This window comes from Prunus dulcis, chromosome 7 (genome assembly GCF_902201215.1).
Source record: "Prunus dulcis chromosome 7, ALMONDv2, whole genome shotgun sequence".
In the NCBI taxonomy this organism is placed as follows: Eukaryota; Viridiplantae; Streptophyta; class Magnoliopsida; order Rosales; family Rosaceae; genus Prunus; species Prunus dulcis.
Window position 1 is genome coordinate 14,256,636 of NC_047656.1, and position 17,031 is coordinate 14,273,666.

Below are 17,031 nucleotides of genomic sequence, written 5' to 3' on the forward strand. Positions count from 1 at the left end.
AAGGGAGACCAAGTGGACACCGGACAGAATATGCTCCCCCAAGCTCGGAACAAAGCAATAGCCAAGCTAAATCAGCGGAAACCACAGAAACAGAGATCGAGAAGCAATAACAGTAAGAAGTCGTCAGCAAAAAGAAAACCATCTGTATTGCAACAAATAAGACATTTTTTTGTAAGAAAGATAAAAAGGCTGTTTGGATAATTTCATACAAATTCAGAAAGTAGCTATCCAGTGTTGAACAGCAATAAAGTGGTACATGCTAGTCTAACAAAAGGTGAATGCACTCGGAACAAAATTTGTTTGAAGCTAGAGTATTCTGAGTTTCCCTCAAGTATTCTGCTAGTTGTGTTGCTCTTCCTACAAAGCCTGAAACAAGAACAAACTTGATTAAAAGCCAAGCAAAGATATCAACCTATTTCAAAACTGTTTCTGATCTGAGTGTCTCGACTATAAACATCAACAAATGATCAGATAAATATAATCACAAAGAAAGTGAATAATCTTCCAGAAGGAAAAAGGTATCCTATCTTGAATTTGACAAACATTAAGGGTTGCATACAAGAGTCTGACCATTTACAGTATGACAAAGGGTTAAAAGATTGATACCCGATATTTCCTAAGGCCAATTAAGACTGCAGACAGAATCGCTTTAACCAGTTGGCTATGGAACTTAGCAAGTGCCAAAGGGATCCAAAATGATCCATACTATGTGCAGCCTCTACATAGCACAAACAAAAAGTCAGTCCATAAAATGGATAATAGCAAAGCAATATTGATATTTTTTTAAAACTTACCATGTGACTGCCTTCATCAATGAAACATTCTAGAGTATGATTTCTTTTCTTGCTCAGACCTATCAGCAACCTGTGAAAATGTTTAACTCTCAAATCTCTGAAAGGATATAAAACAAGCATCCACTGTTTGGTGAGAAAATCTTATACGCATAAAGCTCACTAACCTTCCTTTTAGCAACCAGAAGCTCTTTCTTAATTCCTCCTGAAAAACAGAAAACATGATCAAAGGTCAGGAATCTATCATTTGATAGTCTGATGTCTCTAGTTGGCCATCAACTCTCAAAACATAGAGGTTTAATTATTCACAGAACCTAGTTATAACTTATAAGAGTTAATATTCAAAATCCAAACACTGTCAAGTTCATGACCATGTGAGGTTCCCACATCACATCCCCACTAAATCTGGTTAGTTGTTGGGAAAAAAAAAAGTGTCACTTATACTTGACAAAAATTCTCAAAAAACACATAAAGGATTTGAAGGATGGGCATAATAATCCTGTAACTGCTCTCTGATCTCAGAAATCCCCTTGGACACTGTCTACAATTTCTCACAAAGACCCAACTTTTACAATTCCCAGAAATAAAAAGCTATTTTACAAATGATCCTCTTTTTCTATATTAAGTTATGTAAATTATCTAACACTACTGACCATCATTTGGTTCCAATTCCAGGGCCTTCTTGAAGCTTTCAACTCCAGAGTCGATGTCATTAAGTGCCATATAGGCCTGCAGCCAGAAAGATGCATAGAAGTAAGATGAGAAACAGCAGCCAGCAACCATATGCATCCTTGCCAATTAAAGATTAATACCTGGCCTTGGCGAAACAAAGCCTTCACATTGGCTTCCCAATCACGCAATGCAAAGTCTGAGTCCAACAATGCTCCATCTAGGTCTCCTAATTTCAGTCTACAAGCCTGAACAGAAAACCCACTTCTTAATTAATCAGATAAAAGGAAATGCCTTTCTTTTTAGTTGATACCAGTAAAAAAAAAAGTACAAGAAAGAATACACAATACTTCTGAGCACAATCAAGTTAGCATTCAGAAAAGTATTAACACTGAAGAAAACCAAGCATATCTATCATATTCTTAGTTTAGCTATCTTCTAAGTATCACTCATCATCACACAGACTCTTCACATTAACACAAGGGTGAACTTTAAAGATTGCCATTATTTTCCATCACTTGATGTATTCGAGCGTCAATAGGGAACATGTAACCAGCACAAGTGCTTTTCGTGTTTCATCAATCACAAGCCATAAAGTACTCACATTAAGTTTGGCTTTCATTTCATTAGGATCACCAGAAATCAAGCCCTATATGGATAAATTGGACAATTGAGCACTAAATTTTGTATGGAGTTCACATGACACTGCGTCAAGGCAGAATCTCCATTCTAATAAAAAAGAATTGGGGGGCCTACACAGCCAGCTTTGCATGTAATCAATATGCAGTCCTATAACTGGACAAAAGACACCTAAATGATAACAAATTCTTCAAAATTGAAAGTCATAGTTGATGGAAACACACAACGTCCAGCTTGGGTCCTTCGTGGGACCCAACAGCTATAGACTTCCTAGTTAGAAGAGTAAATGAGAGACTCACTCAGAATGACTGCACACCATGCACATCCCAAAGACTTCTTACCAACTGTAGAGAAGCTAAATGACACTAAAAAGGAGAGAATCAATGATTCCAACATTGACAGATGTGTAGTGGCATAGCTGGAAGTTGCAAGACTAGTAGCAGTAGCAGTACTGAAGATAGAAATAGAATGTATCGGTAAAATTTAAATTGATTTTCTTGAAAACGATGCAGGAATAAGAAATATGGATGCTCAATAATCACAACCAAAAAAATATATGATTGTTCATCCATAAACAACAAGGTCAAGGAGGGGAGGGAAACTCAGAAGCATTAGTTTTTGGTCCAGCAGGCTACTGAATATATGATTAACTTACTGTCACACAAGTTCCATGTCAATAATTATCATTCATAAATGAGCAATTTCTGCAATAAAGATAGTTCAGCAAATTGGCATTACAGTCCTTAGCTAAAGATCTTTGTTTACTTATCAAAAGATATCACTTTTGTTTTCATTTCAAGAAGGTTTCCTAGAGATTTCATCTAACATCCAGTGACTTTATCATTAGATAAATGAAAATTCTTACTGAGCTATTAGTAAATATCTGAGACTTTGTCTTCCGCAAAGAGGAGCTTGTCTCTGTAAAATCACAAAAACATAAAGTCATCAAATGATGAAAGCAAGTAGTGACACCCTATCGCGCAAAGCAAATGGTGTACCTTCATCGATATCTTCCAGCTCCCAGCATACATCCAAGTAGCGCAAAGCCTTGCGATACTTTCTGAGGGCCATCTTAAAGTCTTGTTTCTGTATGTAAAAGTAAACAAATAGCAAGAACAAGAACAAAGGTCATACAATAGTAGTAAATGAAAAGTACAGCATATTTAGTTTGTAAGTATTTACTTAGGAAAAGACATGTTTTACCATAGTTGTGAAATGAAATGAGATATCTCATTACCTTGAACTGCTCATTTCCAAGGGCCTTAATAGAGTCCACGGCCATGACCCACCAAGAAATTGCCTCTGGTTTTGCATCAAGGTCAGCAGGCCAATCAGGATAGACATCACCATCTTTGAAGATGTTACACAGTCCATCATCTGCACCCTCAGGAAGTTGCCCACAATCCGCAATAACAACTTGTTGGGTAGGAAAGTGATCGTCTTTAGTGGTCACATGCTCAATGGAACGAACCACACCCATCCCTTTGATCACCCTCCCAAACACAACATGCTTACCATCAAGATGACAAGTCCGAGTGGTTGTGATAAAAAACTGAGAGCCATTGGTGTCAGGGCCTAAATTGGCCATGGACAACATTCCTTTTCTCTCATGCTTTACATCAAAGTTTTCATCTTCAAACTTCAAACCGTAAATGGACTCTCCTCCTTTACCATTTCCAGCCGAAATGTCCCCACCTTGTATCATAAAACCTTTGATAATGCGGTGGAAACAACCACCCTGTAACCCAATGTAATGTAAAATCACAAATTCTAGTCATGCACAAAGAAATCAAATGAAAAACCAACAACCCAAAAACAAAAGAGATTGAAACTTTAACCAGAGAGAGAGAGAGAGAGAGAGAGAGAGAGAGAGAGAGAGAGAGGACCTTGTAGTGAAGAGGAACATTGGTGTTGGGGCCAATACCCATCTCACCAGTACAAAGAGCTCTGAAATTCTCAGCTGTTCTGGGCACAATGTCATTGTAGATCTCCACTACTATTCTTCCTTCAAGCTCTCCTCCTATGGTTATGTCCAAGTAGCACCTTGGCCTCACCATTTGTGTATGAGCAGTGTATGACTCGGAAGAAAAATAAAAAATTGGAAAAGAGAAAAAGAAAACCCTAATCCCGCTTTATAAATTTTGAACTGGTCCGAGCTCGCCTCGACTCGCTGACTCAGCAACTCAGTAAGAACACTGACCAGGCCTCCTTGACAGTCCAGTCACAGTCTACCCAACAGTCTGGCTGGGCTCTACTCTAAAGTAGCCATGCCGTACTGTCTCTATCTCGTTGAGTCATGAGCGGCTATTGCTAAAGTGCGCATGTGCGTGGCGTGCGCTTTGGTTTGTCTCTATATGTTGTTGGTTTTGGTAGAGTGTTGCGGAGGTGTACGGGGTGTTAAGATATGGAGGGACACTGACTCCCACAGGGCCAGGGTCAATTTTGGTTTGCAGAAGAAAGAGAGGTCAGAGTACAACTTTACAAGGGTATTCTTGGAAAGTAGCGAGATTTGACTGAAGGGACTGGGTGGAGTGGACAAGGAGAAAATTTGAGTGTACCTGATTGTATGTAATTATGAGCTTTCGTATCACCATGACTAATCACGCAATGGGCAAATAGTCACCCAACCTCCTCCTAAGTCACATTCATAGCCAAGAACGATAGCTACAACCAAGTCGATTAGCGTCACTTCAGCGTCTTTAGGTTGTTGCTTTTTTTATTTGAGGTACGTTTTTTAGGGGAATTTATTTTCAAGGATTCAAAATATTTATTTTTTAGATTTTTATTCATAGATCATTCATAGTAAGAAAATAGACAAATTAGAAGTCGTTTAAACATCTAATTGTGTCATACAAAATTAATTAATGCAGTATTTTAAGAAAGTACTTCAATAATTTAATTGAGTGGTCAAATAATATCATATTCAAATGTTTTTTTTTATAGAGATGAACTTTGAATGAACATCTACAAATAAATTGTTTGAATTAGTGGAATACAATCCATAATAGGCCATACAAAAGTGTCCCTTAAATAATCCCTCAATGGAAGCTTTAGGGGTGGGCACTCAAACCGGCAAACCGGAAATCCGAACTGAACCACACCGAACCAAACCGGAAAAAAACCGAGTTGACCAAAAAGTCAAAAACCGGTCAAAAACCGAACCGGACCGGTTTGGACAGGATTCGGATCCGGTTCCATGTCTTCAAAAATCGAACCGGGCCGAACCGAACCGGTGAAACTAAAAAAATATATAATTTCAATATATATTTATATTTAATGCTATATTTTTAATTTCACTAAAAAAAACCTAATATTTATCCAAGTTCAATGTCAAAATATCTCTCTTTTCTCACTTTAATATTTATTTTTTATATGAAATTGAATAATTTGTTAATTTTCAAGTAACAAAATAATATTTCAGTTGAGAATTGTATTACAAAACAATTTAAAAAAATAAATTTTATAATCCGGTTCAAAACCGAACCGGAACCGGAACCGGACCGAAACCGGTTCAAACCGAACCGGATAGTTTTTGAATTTTTTTAATTAAAACCGAACCGAACCAAACCGCATAAATAGTACTGGATCGGTTCTAATTTGAGGCAAAAACCGGTCCAAACCGAACCGTGCCCACCCCTAGAAAGCTTTATTAGTATTTAGGTGGGATATTATAATTTGATGTGGAGGGTGGCTTCTTGCCTATTATAGTGGAGATTGATTACTTTCTAGTTGTATCCAATGTGACCTTGATATAGCCAACACTTGATTAATGCAATTTAACGGCTCTGTTTGAGATTTATTTACTTTTTGGTCAAAATCTACTTTACTTTAAAGTTAAGCTGTTTAAGGTATTTGATAAAAATAAGATATCTCGATTATTTTAAAAGCACTGAGCTTTTGACAACAGCTTTTAAAAGCAAATTCTGAGTTGCTTTTCAAAACTACTTTCCAAATAAGCATAAATGATCATTTAATGAATTTTTTTAATTCTCAAAATACCATCATTAATTTTTAAAAATGACACCACTTCCAACTCCACCACCTCCACCCCCACCACTACCATCACATCCTCCTCCTCCTCCTCCTCCTCCTCCTCCGTTACGACCACCACCTCTTCCTACACCTCTACCTCCACCACCACCACCACCTGTACCACTGCCACCACGACCACGCAGCCACCGTTACCACGACCTCGCATAACACTTACATCATGTCTATTTTAGCCATTATTCACAATTACAACAGTTTTATATTAAATATGAAGTTGTTTTACTTTACATCTAATTATTTTTAAAGTACAATAAAAGTAACTTTTTTAAAAAGTGAAAGCAATCCCAAACTAACCCTAAAATGTGTGATTTCAAGAGCATATATTTGAAGTGTTTAACACAAAACACACACACACACTAACAACTAGGCAGTAGTTTTTTTATTCACCGCCCTACAGTTTTTCCTGATTTCTCCATTGCTTCCTGTGAGCACACCAATATTGGCCATATTCACCATTGATGCCCCAAAGTCCCTGTAAAACAGAAAAGGTAATTTGCTGTAGCCAAAAACCATGGAAGCAGTTCTATTGTTCCCCATAAGCACTTGATCTGACTGTAGAAGTCCAGAATTGTTCACAAGGTTCTTGAAGTATATATTGTCGAACTTGGTTGAAGTGACAGGATCCAGAGGAGCCAATTGAGTGTCAGAGTCTGCTTGATTTGGGCACAAACTTTGCAGATTTTGCAAAAGTGATGCGTCTAGTGTTGGGTCAGGCTTGCCAGACTCACCAAAGTTGAAGAGTCTTGTCTTGAAAGTGAAGCATTGAGCAAAGCCGATGGTATGTGCACCTGCATAAAGACACAAAGTCCACATATATAAGGCTGAAAATTTTATTTTGTTTAGTGTGATGGATTCATAACAAATCTGAAAAACCTTTTAGGAAAATATGAAAAAGTGCTATCATTGGATAAGAATTCTCGTTTTAAAAGTGTAATCGTGAACCCGTTAAATTTCTAATCTGTTACAAATAAGGGTGTGACAAGTTTTCAAACGTGAGAAGTTGATATGAGATAGGAAGCAAACCTGAGAGCACAACCAAATCCTTTATGTCAAGGCCTTTTGCTGTAAATTTTGCAGTGATGTTCTCCAAGGGCTCAAAGGGTGATGGCAACTGTTCCTTAACTGCATTTTCACTTGCTGTTGTGCTATCTCGACGACCCAAGGGTACAGGCCAATATGGCCCTCCACTCTGACCAAAAAAAAAACAAAAAAAATGATGTAGAAATTTAAATTATTTGGGGTTATTTCAGAGATTAATTAAATGATTCATTTCATAAATCTCTGCATAGTAAATTAAGGAGCTAACTTCTTACAAAATAAACAGCTGCTCTTGACACAAGAGTGATTATGTCAGTACAAGAAACAGTGGATGGGCAAGCTTCCTCCACATTTGACTTGATTGTGTCAATCACCTCAAAACCTCTGACTGAATTTTTGTTGCCCGGTGCATTTTTCTCCCCAATAAGACTGCCGGTATCATCAAGCAACAAAGATGCATCACATCCCTGCCTCCCCACAAAATCAAACCAAGTCGTCAATAAACCAGGGCTAATCAAATTAGCAAACAGTCTCGTTCTTTTTAACAAAGCGGTATTCTAAACTAATCAAAATTTTGTGGAGGGAGATTCAAACTCGGCTGCAAGGGACACGCATATTGCTTTAACCAACTAAACATCTTCATAAAACAGTCAGAAATTACGTACAAAGTCCTCGAATTATAATAGCTTTAACTTTTATTAAATTGTATACAAGAAATAGGGTTCGGATATTTTGTTAATGATTATAGTTAGGCAAACACAAGTATTTAGATGTAGTAAATATATAAGAAATGAGTGAAGACAAGTTAATTACATTAACAAAGCAATCATGGAAGTGAAGCCTCAAAAGTGAGGCTGCAATTCTAGAATCATTTGCAATAGCTGACCAAACGCCAGATTGAACAATCCTGGTCAGGTTGGGACAAGTGGCATCATAGAATCTATAATTAAGCTGACAGGACACAAGAGGGCTGAGGAACAAGAGGCAAAACAAGGTAACAACCCAGAATTTATGCTCCATTTCTTGCAGAGTAGCAAAGTAGAAGCAGCACCGTATATATACACAGAGGGAGACAGTCAAAGACTCAAAGGAAAGTGCATGAAGTTGTGCAGATGCAGTTAATTATGTTCTCTGGGAGAGTGGCAGAGGCACTAACTGGAGTTGTCTTATTCAATTGAGTTTGGTCCAACTGCATTTGGGTTATTATTGGATTATTAAGAAGTATGGAAAAGCCACTCTCCATGGATTAAATTAATTAATTATTATTAACAAGTGATTAGGATGATGTATTTTAGTTCCTGGGAAAGGGACACTAGCTAGCTTACTCTCAAGTTGACTTTAAGTCTTAGGATAGGGTAGGAGTTGGAGCGCATTTTAACTTGAAGGAAATCAAATTTATTTGCGAAAGTGCCATTTATATATATATACATAGATAGATGTTTTTTATCAACTAGTGGAAAGAAGCATAAGCATGCACAGTATAATGGAAGCTGGTAAAATGGATCTATCAAAGCTTTATTTGAGATCACGAAGTCAAGCCAGCAAATGGGGTTAGACTTGGTCACCTTGAGGAGCAAGAATCACTAATATGCAAGTGGGAAATGCAGAGGAGATTTATAAGTTGAGACAATTCAATGCATGTGTTTGTGTGCTGAAATACTTGAATTGAGGGTACAATTACAGAAATTTGATTTTAGGATCTCTTTTTTTAAGACGCGATATATATTTTTTCTTTTGGGTAATACTTTAATTTTATAATGTGGGATATACTCTCAACAAAATGAATGAATATACGTTGGATGAAGTTATTCGAATCTTGAACTATATTCTACATTATTTTTTTTACGCAAGAATTCTTTAGAAATTTTTTAAATCCCCTGTAGTTTGATCGTATTTTGTGGACGGGGGAGTTGCCAATCTCCACATAGTTCAGCAAGTAGCTATGTATGAGTACCAATGTATATTTGCTTCCTTTGTTCCTTTTTTTTTTCTTGAAAAAATTGAAGTCCAATGTAGAATATGTTGGCTTTGCTTTGAGCACATCTAAAGCCTTTGCAAAAATCAATGAAGGTGAAGAAGCTTGAATGGTTGGTTTTGTTGTAGAAGGAAAGCACAAATCACGCAAGACCAGTGCAAGAATAATACAAGTAACTAGCTAATACTCAATTGTACGTAACAAAAATAACAATAAATTTTTGTGAACAGAGATCAAGGGATTACAATGAAATTGTTCGTGATCAATTACAATAGACTTGTTTGGATTAGGTTTACTTTTATTTTCTCTTCAAATTTGGGAGAAAATATGAAGGCATATTTGGACACACACGATTTGCTGAGATTGAGCTAATCTTGCTTGATTTTGTTCACTGACTATTTTTTAGGATTTGGCCGATTCATTTTTCAGGTCAAAAACTTGGATGCTTCGAGAATTAATCTAGGAATCCAAGATTGCACCAAGTGACATGTGTTACAGTGATATCGAAAAATTACTCTCTTATTGCAGAAAAACTTAGCTGCAATGGGAATAACTATTTCCGGTCAATAATGCTATGTCAGGTGGAAGTGTTATCACGCTTGTCATAATGTTATTAAACGAGAATAGCAAAATAGTGTTAACCTCGTTCCATATAAATCTTTCTCTCGAGTTGGACAAATTTTCAGCAAGACACATGGCGACCAAATCCCTAAATTGTAGACCAATTTCTTAGTAATAAAAGAGTAGCCAACATCACACTACTCTCTTCTTAGTCTTCTTTAGAAAACTAAACAGTATTTATATAAAATAAAAAAACTAAATACAATACATTCCTGCTTAGCTTTTTAGTGATATATTGTAAGGAATGGGATTCTTACAAGTTACAAGTAGCCCCCAATTGGATTTGGACTGCTGCTGATCATATGAGATACTCATCAAGAATTTGGCCAAGAAACAAAATTAAATCAAAAGGAGTACTTAAAAATCATATACATGTTAAATCCAATGTAATCAACAGGCAAGCTAGTCAAAGAAAACCACAAAAAAAAAAAAAGAGGGGATAAAACTAGCACCCACATAAACTTATAAGCTTAATCTAATCCCATCTCATCTAACAGAGATTACAGAATAAGTAATCAAAGCAGGTCTCTGTGCAGTCATAAAAGCAGGAACAACTGCACCCACAAAACAAAATCCAAAAAAATTTATATCAAACAGTGAATCCAATTACAAATTTACAGAAAGAAAACAATATAAAAGAAGAAATTAATCAATTGAATTATTACCATTCATTGATGACTTTGTCCTGCTCATCTTCTCCTGCCTGAAAATTATTGCTGGAAGTCTCTATGGCTTGTGCTGGTGGAGGTTCCATCTATGTCTCTCTGAGCACTCTCTGGAGAGCTACGGAGGAGAAGAGGATATAAATGTTCAAATGGGTTCAAGTTTCAACCCCCGTCAGTTCACTTTGTCATGGCTGCTTAAAAAAATAAATATGATTTATATGATGGTGCCAAAAAGGATTCGTCTTTTTCAGGGATTTTGGGAATAAATATTTCTTTCTTTATTTTGATTTTGACCAAATGAATAGGAGAGAGACAGAGAGAGACAGAGTCATCCAAATTTCAAAGGGCACCACTAGATAGAAAATGGTAAAAAGGAGGAGAAAAATAATGGTTTTTGGAGACTTGGAGTGGACCACTATTGGAAAATGTCAAATTGAGTTGATAGGGACTTTTTATCTGTGAAATTAAAGGTTGCTAATTGATATATTTTCCATTGAAAATTCCTTTTGGAGACTTTCCACTTAGGAGTGATTCTATGAATTATTATTTTTAGTATCATAATTCAAGTAGTTAAGAGTATTTATTTATATATTCGATGTCATAAATTCGATTCTCTCTCCTTCAAAATCATTATTCTAAGAAATGCTTTAGTTTTATTAGATACATAATAAATTTGTTATTAAAAATCAAATGTTTCCCAAAAATGAGCTTAATAAAAAGTGCTTCTATGTCACTAAAATCACTTCTGATCATCTGGAAAACATTTTCAACCCTTCAAAAATCCTGCCAAACAGGCTCGAAAATTAGAATTGTTAAAATGCAAACTTCTACTAGAAAAGTTGCCTTAAAAAATTTTCTCATATTTTTGGGAATTTGAAAACGAATGTTTTCTAACACATTTTTGTCTCATATGCACGGGGTACCAATACAATTCCTATTCTGGTATAAATGTAACCCTTTTTATTTTTTTGGTTTTGTCGAAATTTTTATTTAGCATCAGATAAATGTGCTGATGGCCTAATTAGAGAAAACCATTATTAAGTGCTGCACAGAATCAGATCTAGCAGTTGAGTTTGACTAGAGAAACCAGCATGGCATCAGTTGTGTGTGTGAAAAACCACTCATCCCTAATTTAGACTATCGCTTGTACTAAAAAAAAAGGGTAGTTGAGTTTGATTTGAACTGCATCAACTTGACAAATATCAGTGTGAAATAAAATTTGCAAAATCATTTATTTTAGAGTAAAAACAACATTCACTTTTTCTTTCTTTTGGGTCCATCAATTGTATATAGAGCTAAGAGCATTACCTTCAGAAGGCCTTGTCGAAAGACTTCTTCTGCTGAAGCTCTAAAATAAGTTAGTGGTATACAAAAACTGCTTCTAAGGTCCCAGTGCAAGATAAACTTCCACGCCATCAAAAAGGATGAGGGAAAGAACCTACAAGGGTAGTAACACCCTATGCCTGCGAATCACCTACCAGAGCATCATCCGCTACGCCTACAATTCAGAAGCCGCTTTCTCTGCAGAAATATGAACAGAAAGGCAGCTATCATTCCCTCTCCGCAAGTCATCTGAAAACAGTATAGCTTTCGGCAGGGGGGATGGGGTATTTGAATCGCGACGCAAACTGAGCTGGAGAAGATGATCCGAGAAGGCCCTCAAGGTTAACATGAGGCCACTGTTAAATTTGAAGTTTCATAAAGACATTGTTGGCCAGTTTACTGGAGAAAAAGAATTTTGCAAGAAGCTGGATCTGTCAGCATCCAAGACTTGGCAATCACCGAATTGGGAATGCACTGGTCTGGGGTCCAAGTATGCCCGGAATCATCAGTGAGTGATCGTATTTTCTTTCAAGTTCGACTGGACGGAGTTTATCCTGTAGCCATAACACAAATTGTAATACTAATAACTAGACTTCAATAAAAACAAGCGGCCTGGCATTTATATTTACCATGTAATTCATCGCACTAGATGCCTGGGTGACAGACGGGGTGACAGACTGGACATCCTGCGGCTGAGAATTTTTTAAGAATCGATGTTCTAATAACACGGCAGCAGTTGGCCTCTCTGCAGGATTTCTTCGAAAGCAGCATCTCAGGAAATCCTTACCCTCAGATGACAACGTTTCGGGAATTGGTGGAAGATCTTTCATAACTTTAAACATGGCTGCAGCCTGCATTAATAGACAAATGTTTAGAAAACAGAGGGAGGGGTTTTAATGCAGTGCAGGAAATTATAAATGAACTTGAACTAGAATATACATTCACAATGCCAAGTGGAGAGGGAGATGACTAAAGATACACTTAAATGAAGAAGCTAAAGGAAGTTTATGATTTTATCAAACTGTACATGACCAGGTAAAAGCATGCACTGGATCCCATTTTGTATCTTACAAGTTTCAACATATTGACCTCAAATTAGACCCAATGTAGTAGACACCTTCAAAGCACAAGATGAAACAGGTTTCATGGTTGAATACAAAAACTACATTATGTACTTACCCCTTCATACTCACTCCAAGGAGGTTTTCCGGTGAACATCTCAATAATAGTGCAACCCAAACTCCAGATATCAACAGCAAGCGCTAGATCAGAGTTGTTATCTTTATGCATCACAGCTTGCATGAGCTGCAGGAAGAAAATTGTATCAGTATCAGAAGGCATAGCCCCTCTAAGCCACCACAGACTGATTAGCAAAAGATACCTCTGGAGCCATCCAGTATGGACTTCCCTTCAGAGAAAGATTTCCCACGTGTCCCGAAAGCTACGCAACAAATAAATTCAACTATGTAAACCCAAAAATCAGATAGTAAACAATGAATCACAGAAAGTGATATGGTGGCAACAACAGTAGAAACTAAAACATTGCTTATGATGACAGTAATTATACATAGCCACATGAAGAATGGTGACTCGCATGTATCAATGTGTAGAACCGCTAGATCACTAGATTCCAAAATCAGCTAGCTTGACAACTACCAGATGACTAGATGTTTTATAAATCAAACAGCATTTCCACAATTTCAAGGAGAAAAGGAGTGAGAAGAATGATAATCTAAAGAAAGGAATGAAGAAAGAACCAGAACTTACATGTTTTGCCATTCCAAAGTCAGCTAGCTTGACAACCCCACACGAATCGACAAGCAAATTAGCCCCTTTGATGTCCCTATCAACAGAAAAAAAAAATCTATGAAACCTAGTTGACCCCAAGTACAATTGTATAGGCCTTTTCACTGAAAAAATTCGTTTACATCTGACAATGACAAATTTTTTGGCTTAGGTGCATGAAATACTAATTTTTATTTGCTACATTGGATCTAGTCTCACATTCCATTTTTTATATCAAATTAAGCATGTGATTGTACCTGTGTATTGTCTTTGTGCTGTGCAAGTAAGCCAACCCAGAGAGTATATGGCGAGTGAAACTGCGAACAACAGCTTCCGTTATGGCTCCACAATGTTCATGGACATATTTGTTAATAGAACCAGGATGGACGTACTCCAGATATATATAAAATCGATCATCAACCTGCATACAAAAGAACGCATATTGTGCTTTCTTAAGGAATACTCCAATGGATAAAACTGTGCCTGGATGCCTAAACATGCAAGTGCAACATTACTCACTATTTCACTTCCATAGTACTGCACAATATTAGGATGCTTCAGCTGGCTGAGAACTTTGATTTCCTGAAATAAGAATAAATGAGTAGGAAGCACACTGATAACCTGACATAATATATCACTCATGAACTCAATACATTCGCAGAAACACCAAACCAGAGATTCAGAGTCCATCAAAATAGAATCCATGGAAAAATTATTCTGCCACCATCTCAGCCCACAAAAGTTAACTTTAGTTTTCATGTGTCTAATTAATTATATAAACGAAAATAGAAGTTGAGATATCCAATAGGCTGAAAGTAGCCATACTGCCTCCTGATACAGTGGTACTCCTGAGGTTCAACAGGTAATTTAGGAAAAAGTGATGTCAAACAGAAAAATCCAGGATAGCTAAATCTACAAGAGGGGTGGGAGGAAGTAAAAAGCTTATCTATACATATCAATAATAACCTGCTGTAGCTGCTTTATACATTCTGCAGATTTTGGGTCATCAGGAAATAATTCAACTTCCTTCATTGCACATAAGGCTCCAGTTTCTCTGTTACAACGTAAAAACCCTGATCAGCATTTAGAAAGACAAAGAGAAACTATCATTAACAGTGTAAGGAACTGTATATACCTATTGGTAGCAACATAAACACTTCCAAACGTGCCACGCCCAATAAGCTTTCCCTTTTGCCATTGTCCTTTGACCGGCTGGGACTCTGGTTTGGGTGTGAGTAGAGCTTGTGGCGAAGGTAGGCTAAGGCTTGCTCCAGGAGGCAAAGGCAATGGATGGAATTCAACATAACCATTACCCTCGCGCCGGGCTGTGGAGGCGTCAATTGATAATTTGGTATGCAATGGTGATGTTGAGCCTGGTGGGCTTCTGGGGTTTCGGCAGGGACTTCTATTTGAAGGACTGTGTATAGGGGAATTATCATTGCTAACTATGGAGTAATCTGAGAAGGCAGGGGGAGGGAGCCCGGGATTCATATCGGAAGTGGGCATCTCAAGGGCAGACCAGACTTGATTTCCCATAGGATTAATGTGAGGAAGCAGATCACCAGCACTGGGTCTGTGCGGGCTGAATGTAGGACTTGAGAAAGGACTAGCAGGAGCGCTCCAAATAGGAACATCAAGCCTGAAGTCTTTTTTATAGATCTCTAAACCCTTCATATCTCGATTCTTCCACCTAGACCTTGATCTTGTCTCGAATGCATGGTCAGTATTCTTTCTTGTGTCTCGGGAAGCAATCACACTGAAAATGCAAAAACTATATGTCAACACAGAAGTCATACTTTAAGTATTAGCATATGTATGTATAAATAAAACGAAATTCAAAAGCCAAATCTGCAACAAGGAATATCTGACAGACATGGATATGTTAGTGCATTCAAAATCACAAATCCTCAATCTTTTTTTCTCCTCCTAAATAATTCATGCATGTCATTAATCCATTAAATTTTTTAATGTTTTTCTCTAAGAACTAGCAATAGGAATTGAAATAAGACCTTATGCGACCATTTCGAAAGACAACAAAATAAAATGAATCAAAACACAGCACAAAATATGAAAATCAAAGAAGAGAATCACAAAAATTGTACTTCTGAATCGGAGTGTTCAAGGCGGCACCGTCACCGGCCTTGGGAGACGGCAATCGACTGTCTCCAAAATCACCGGAATTGCAACCCGAGCCCCTCTCTTTCCGGCACCTCTCTTTCGCCAATTCTGGCAAAGGAAGCGGCTGCGGAGTCGCCAGCGACGATGCAATTTCAGGCAACGGCGAACTCGGACATTTGTTCACGGCTCCACCTCCACCGTCTTGGTCTCCGCCGCCGCCGCCGCCGATCAAAAGCTGCTTCCTCTGTCGCGTGAGCTTCCTCCTCGATCGGAACATCCATCCTCCGTCATCGCTCGCCTTCTGTTTTGGAGACTCGGCAGACGATGATCTGAACACCGAAGAAAACGAAGAAGGGGACGACGAGGAGGAAGAAGAGAAGGAAATGTTAGACAACCAACCCATGGTCGAAATCACTCATGACGAACCCTAACGAATTGGATTTTGATGAATTATGGAGCAGGAGGTGAGATGAGGAAATTGGCGGGAAGGAGGCGGCCTAGGAGGTCCAGGAGAAGATCCATGAGGGATCTTGCTCGAGAGACCAGGCCATGAGAGAAGAACTAGTGCCTCTGCCTGAGACGGTGGCGTTCGTTAATTCGTTTTCCTTTTTCGTTTTTCACAATAACGCGGTTTGCAATTACTACTACAACAAACGTATAAAGCTGTCTCCATATTTGAGAGAATTGAGAGGTCAATATTCTTATGCCTCTGTTTTCTCTCTAACCATGTTTGGCCGTTCTCGCTTTTGTTGTGGCCGTTATTTCTGTTTATATTACAATTTTAAATTAATTCATTAATTAATAACACGAAATCAATAAACTGGATAATTTTCAAGCTAAAATATATAAATATAGAATCCGCGCCATTATCTATTTCTGTTTTCGTGGATGATGTGGATAACTATGCGGTTTAGTTAAATTTACCAACTGAAAACACATAATTACTATTTGTACTACATTTATTGACTAACCATCTTTCTAATAGAATTGGATCATAGTAGTGTATGTGGGACTCATTTATATTAGAGAGGTGGTCAGCAATGTGGATCAATAAATATGATCCAAATAACAACACCTTAACTATAATGCATTACATCAGTTGCCAGTAGTTATTTTTTTTCAATCAACAATAAGAAGATATTTGAACTTTGGATTTCTTCTAACATTAAAAAGGAATACGATAATTGGGTTGGAGAAAATAAACAAATTGACGTAAATAAATTTAATATGCATAAATAACATAATAAGAAAACTTGGCATGAAAAAAAAAGTTTGAAGAATATGGAAAAAGTGATACATGGATGCCATATGATTGTTAGTGTAGTGTTGAGAAGCTTTTGAGCCATTGACCATCGCA

At 37.4% G+C, this 17,031-nt stretch overlaps 3 protein-coding genes across 5 annotated transcripts; all 3 read right to left on the reverse strand.

Moving 5' to 3' along the window:
- Positions 1 to 123: 123 nt before the first annotated feature.
- Positions 124 to 4,415, reverse strand: LOC117635613 (peptidyl-prolyl cis-trans isomerase CYP40-like). Its single transcript, XM_034369941.1, has 10 exons — positions 3,986 to 4,415; positions 3,337 to 3,837; positions 3,098 to 3,185; positions 2,965 to 3,017; positions 1,604 to 1,708; positions 1,445 to 1,520; positions 959 to 996; positions 795 to 864; positions 607 to 718; positions 124 to 366 (listed from the first exon to the last, which is right to left on the reverse strand). Exons 1-8 carry the CDS (start codon positions 4,154 to 4,156, stop codon positions 811 to 813), a joined length of 1,086 nt encoding a protein of 361 aa, XP_034225832.1. The 5' UTR covers positions 4,157 to 4,415; the 3' UTR covers positions 124 to 366; positions 607 to 718; positions 795 to 810.
- Positions 4,416 to 6,345: 1,930 nt separating this feature from the next.
- Positions 6,346 to 8,207, reverse strand: LOC117635150 (peroxidase 10-like). The gene is made up of 4 exons (XM_034369495.1): positions 8,001 to 8,207; positions 7,463 to 7,654; positions 7,173 to 7,338; positions 6,346 to 6,937 (listed from the first exon to the last, which is right to left on the reverse strand). Exons 1-4 carry the CDS (start codon positions 8,205 to 8,207, stop codon positions 6,513 to 6,515), a joined length of 990 nt encoding a protein of 329 aa, XP_034225386.1. The 3' UTR covers positions 6,346 to 6,512.
- Positions 8,208 to 10,176: 1,969 nt separating this feature from the next.
- LOC117634381 (mitogen-activated protein kinase kinase kinase 5) lies at positions 10,177 to 16,395 on the reverse strand. Of its 3 annotated transcripts, none has more exons than XR_004586769.1 (12): positions 15,659 to 16,395; positions 14,692 to 15,312; positions 14,523 to 14,610; positions 14,076 to 14,138; positions 13,814 to 13,977; positions 13,539 to 13,614; positions 13,153 to 13,212; positions 12,951 to 13,076; positions 12,401 to 12,622; positions 11,757 to 12,325; positions 10,449 to 10,639; positions 10,177 to 10,337 (listed from the first exon to the last, which is right to left on the reverse strand). XR_004586769.1 is itself a non-coding variant. In XM_034368472.1 (10 exons), the coding sequence occupies exons 1-10, from the start codon at positions 16,075 to 16,077 to the stop codon at positions 12,227 to 12,229; spliced, it is 1,938 nt and encodes a 645-aa protein (XP_034224363.1). In that variant the 5' UTR covers positions 16,078 to 16,395; the 3' UTR covers positions 11,655 to 12,226. The 3 variants fall into 3 exon arrangements, 1 of the variants encoding a protein (XP_034224363.1); XR_004586768.1 differs by having other exon boundaries at positions 10,179 to 10,337; positions 10,449 to 10,566; XM_034368472.1 differs by lacking the exons at positions 10,177 to 10,337; positions 10,449 to 10,639 and having other exon boundaries at positions 11,655 to 12,325.
- Between the last annotated feature and the right edge of the window lie 636 nt (positions 16,396 to 17,031).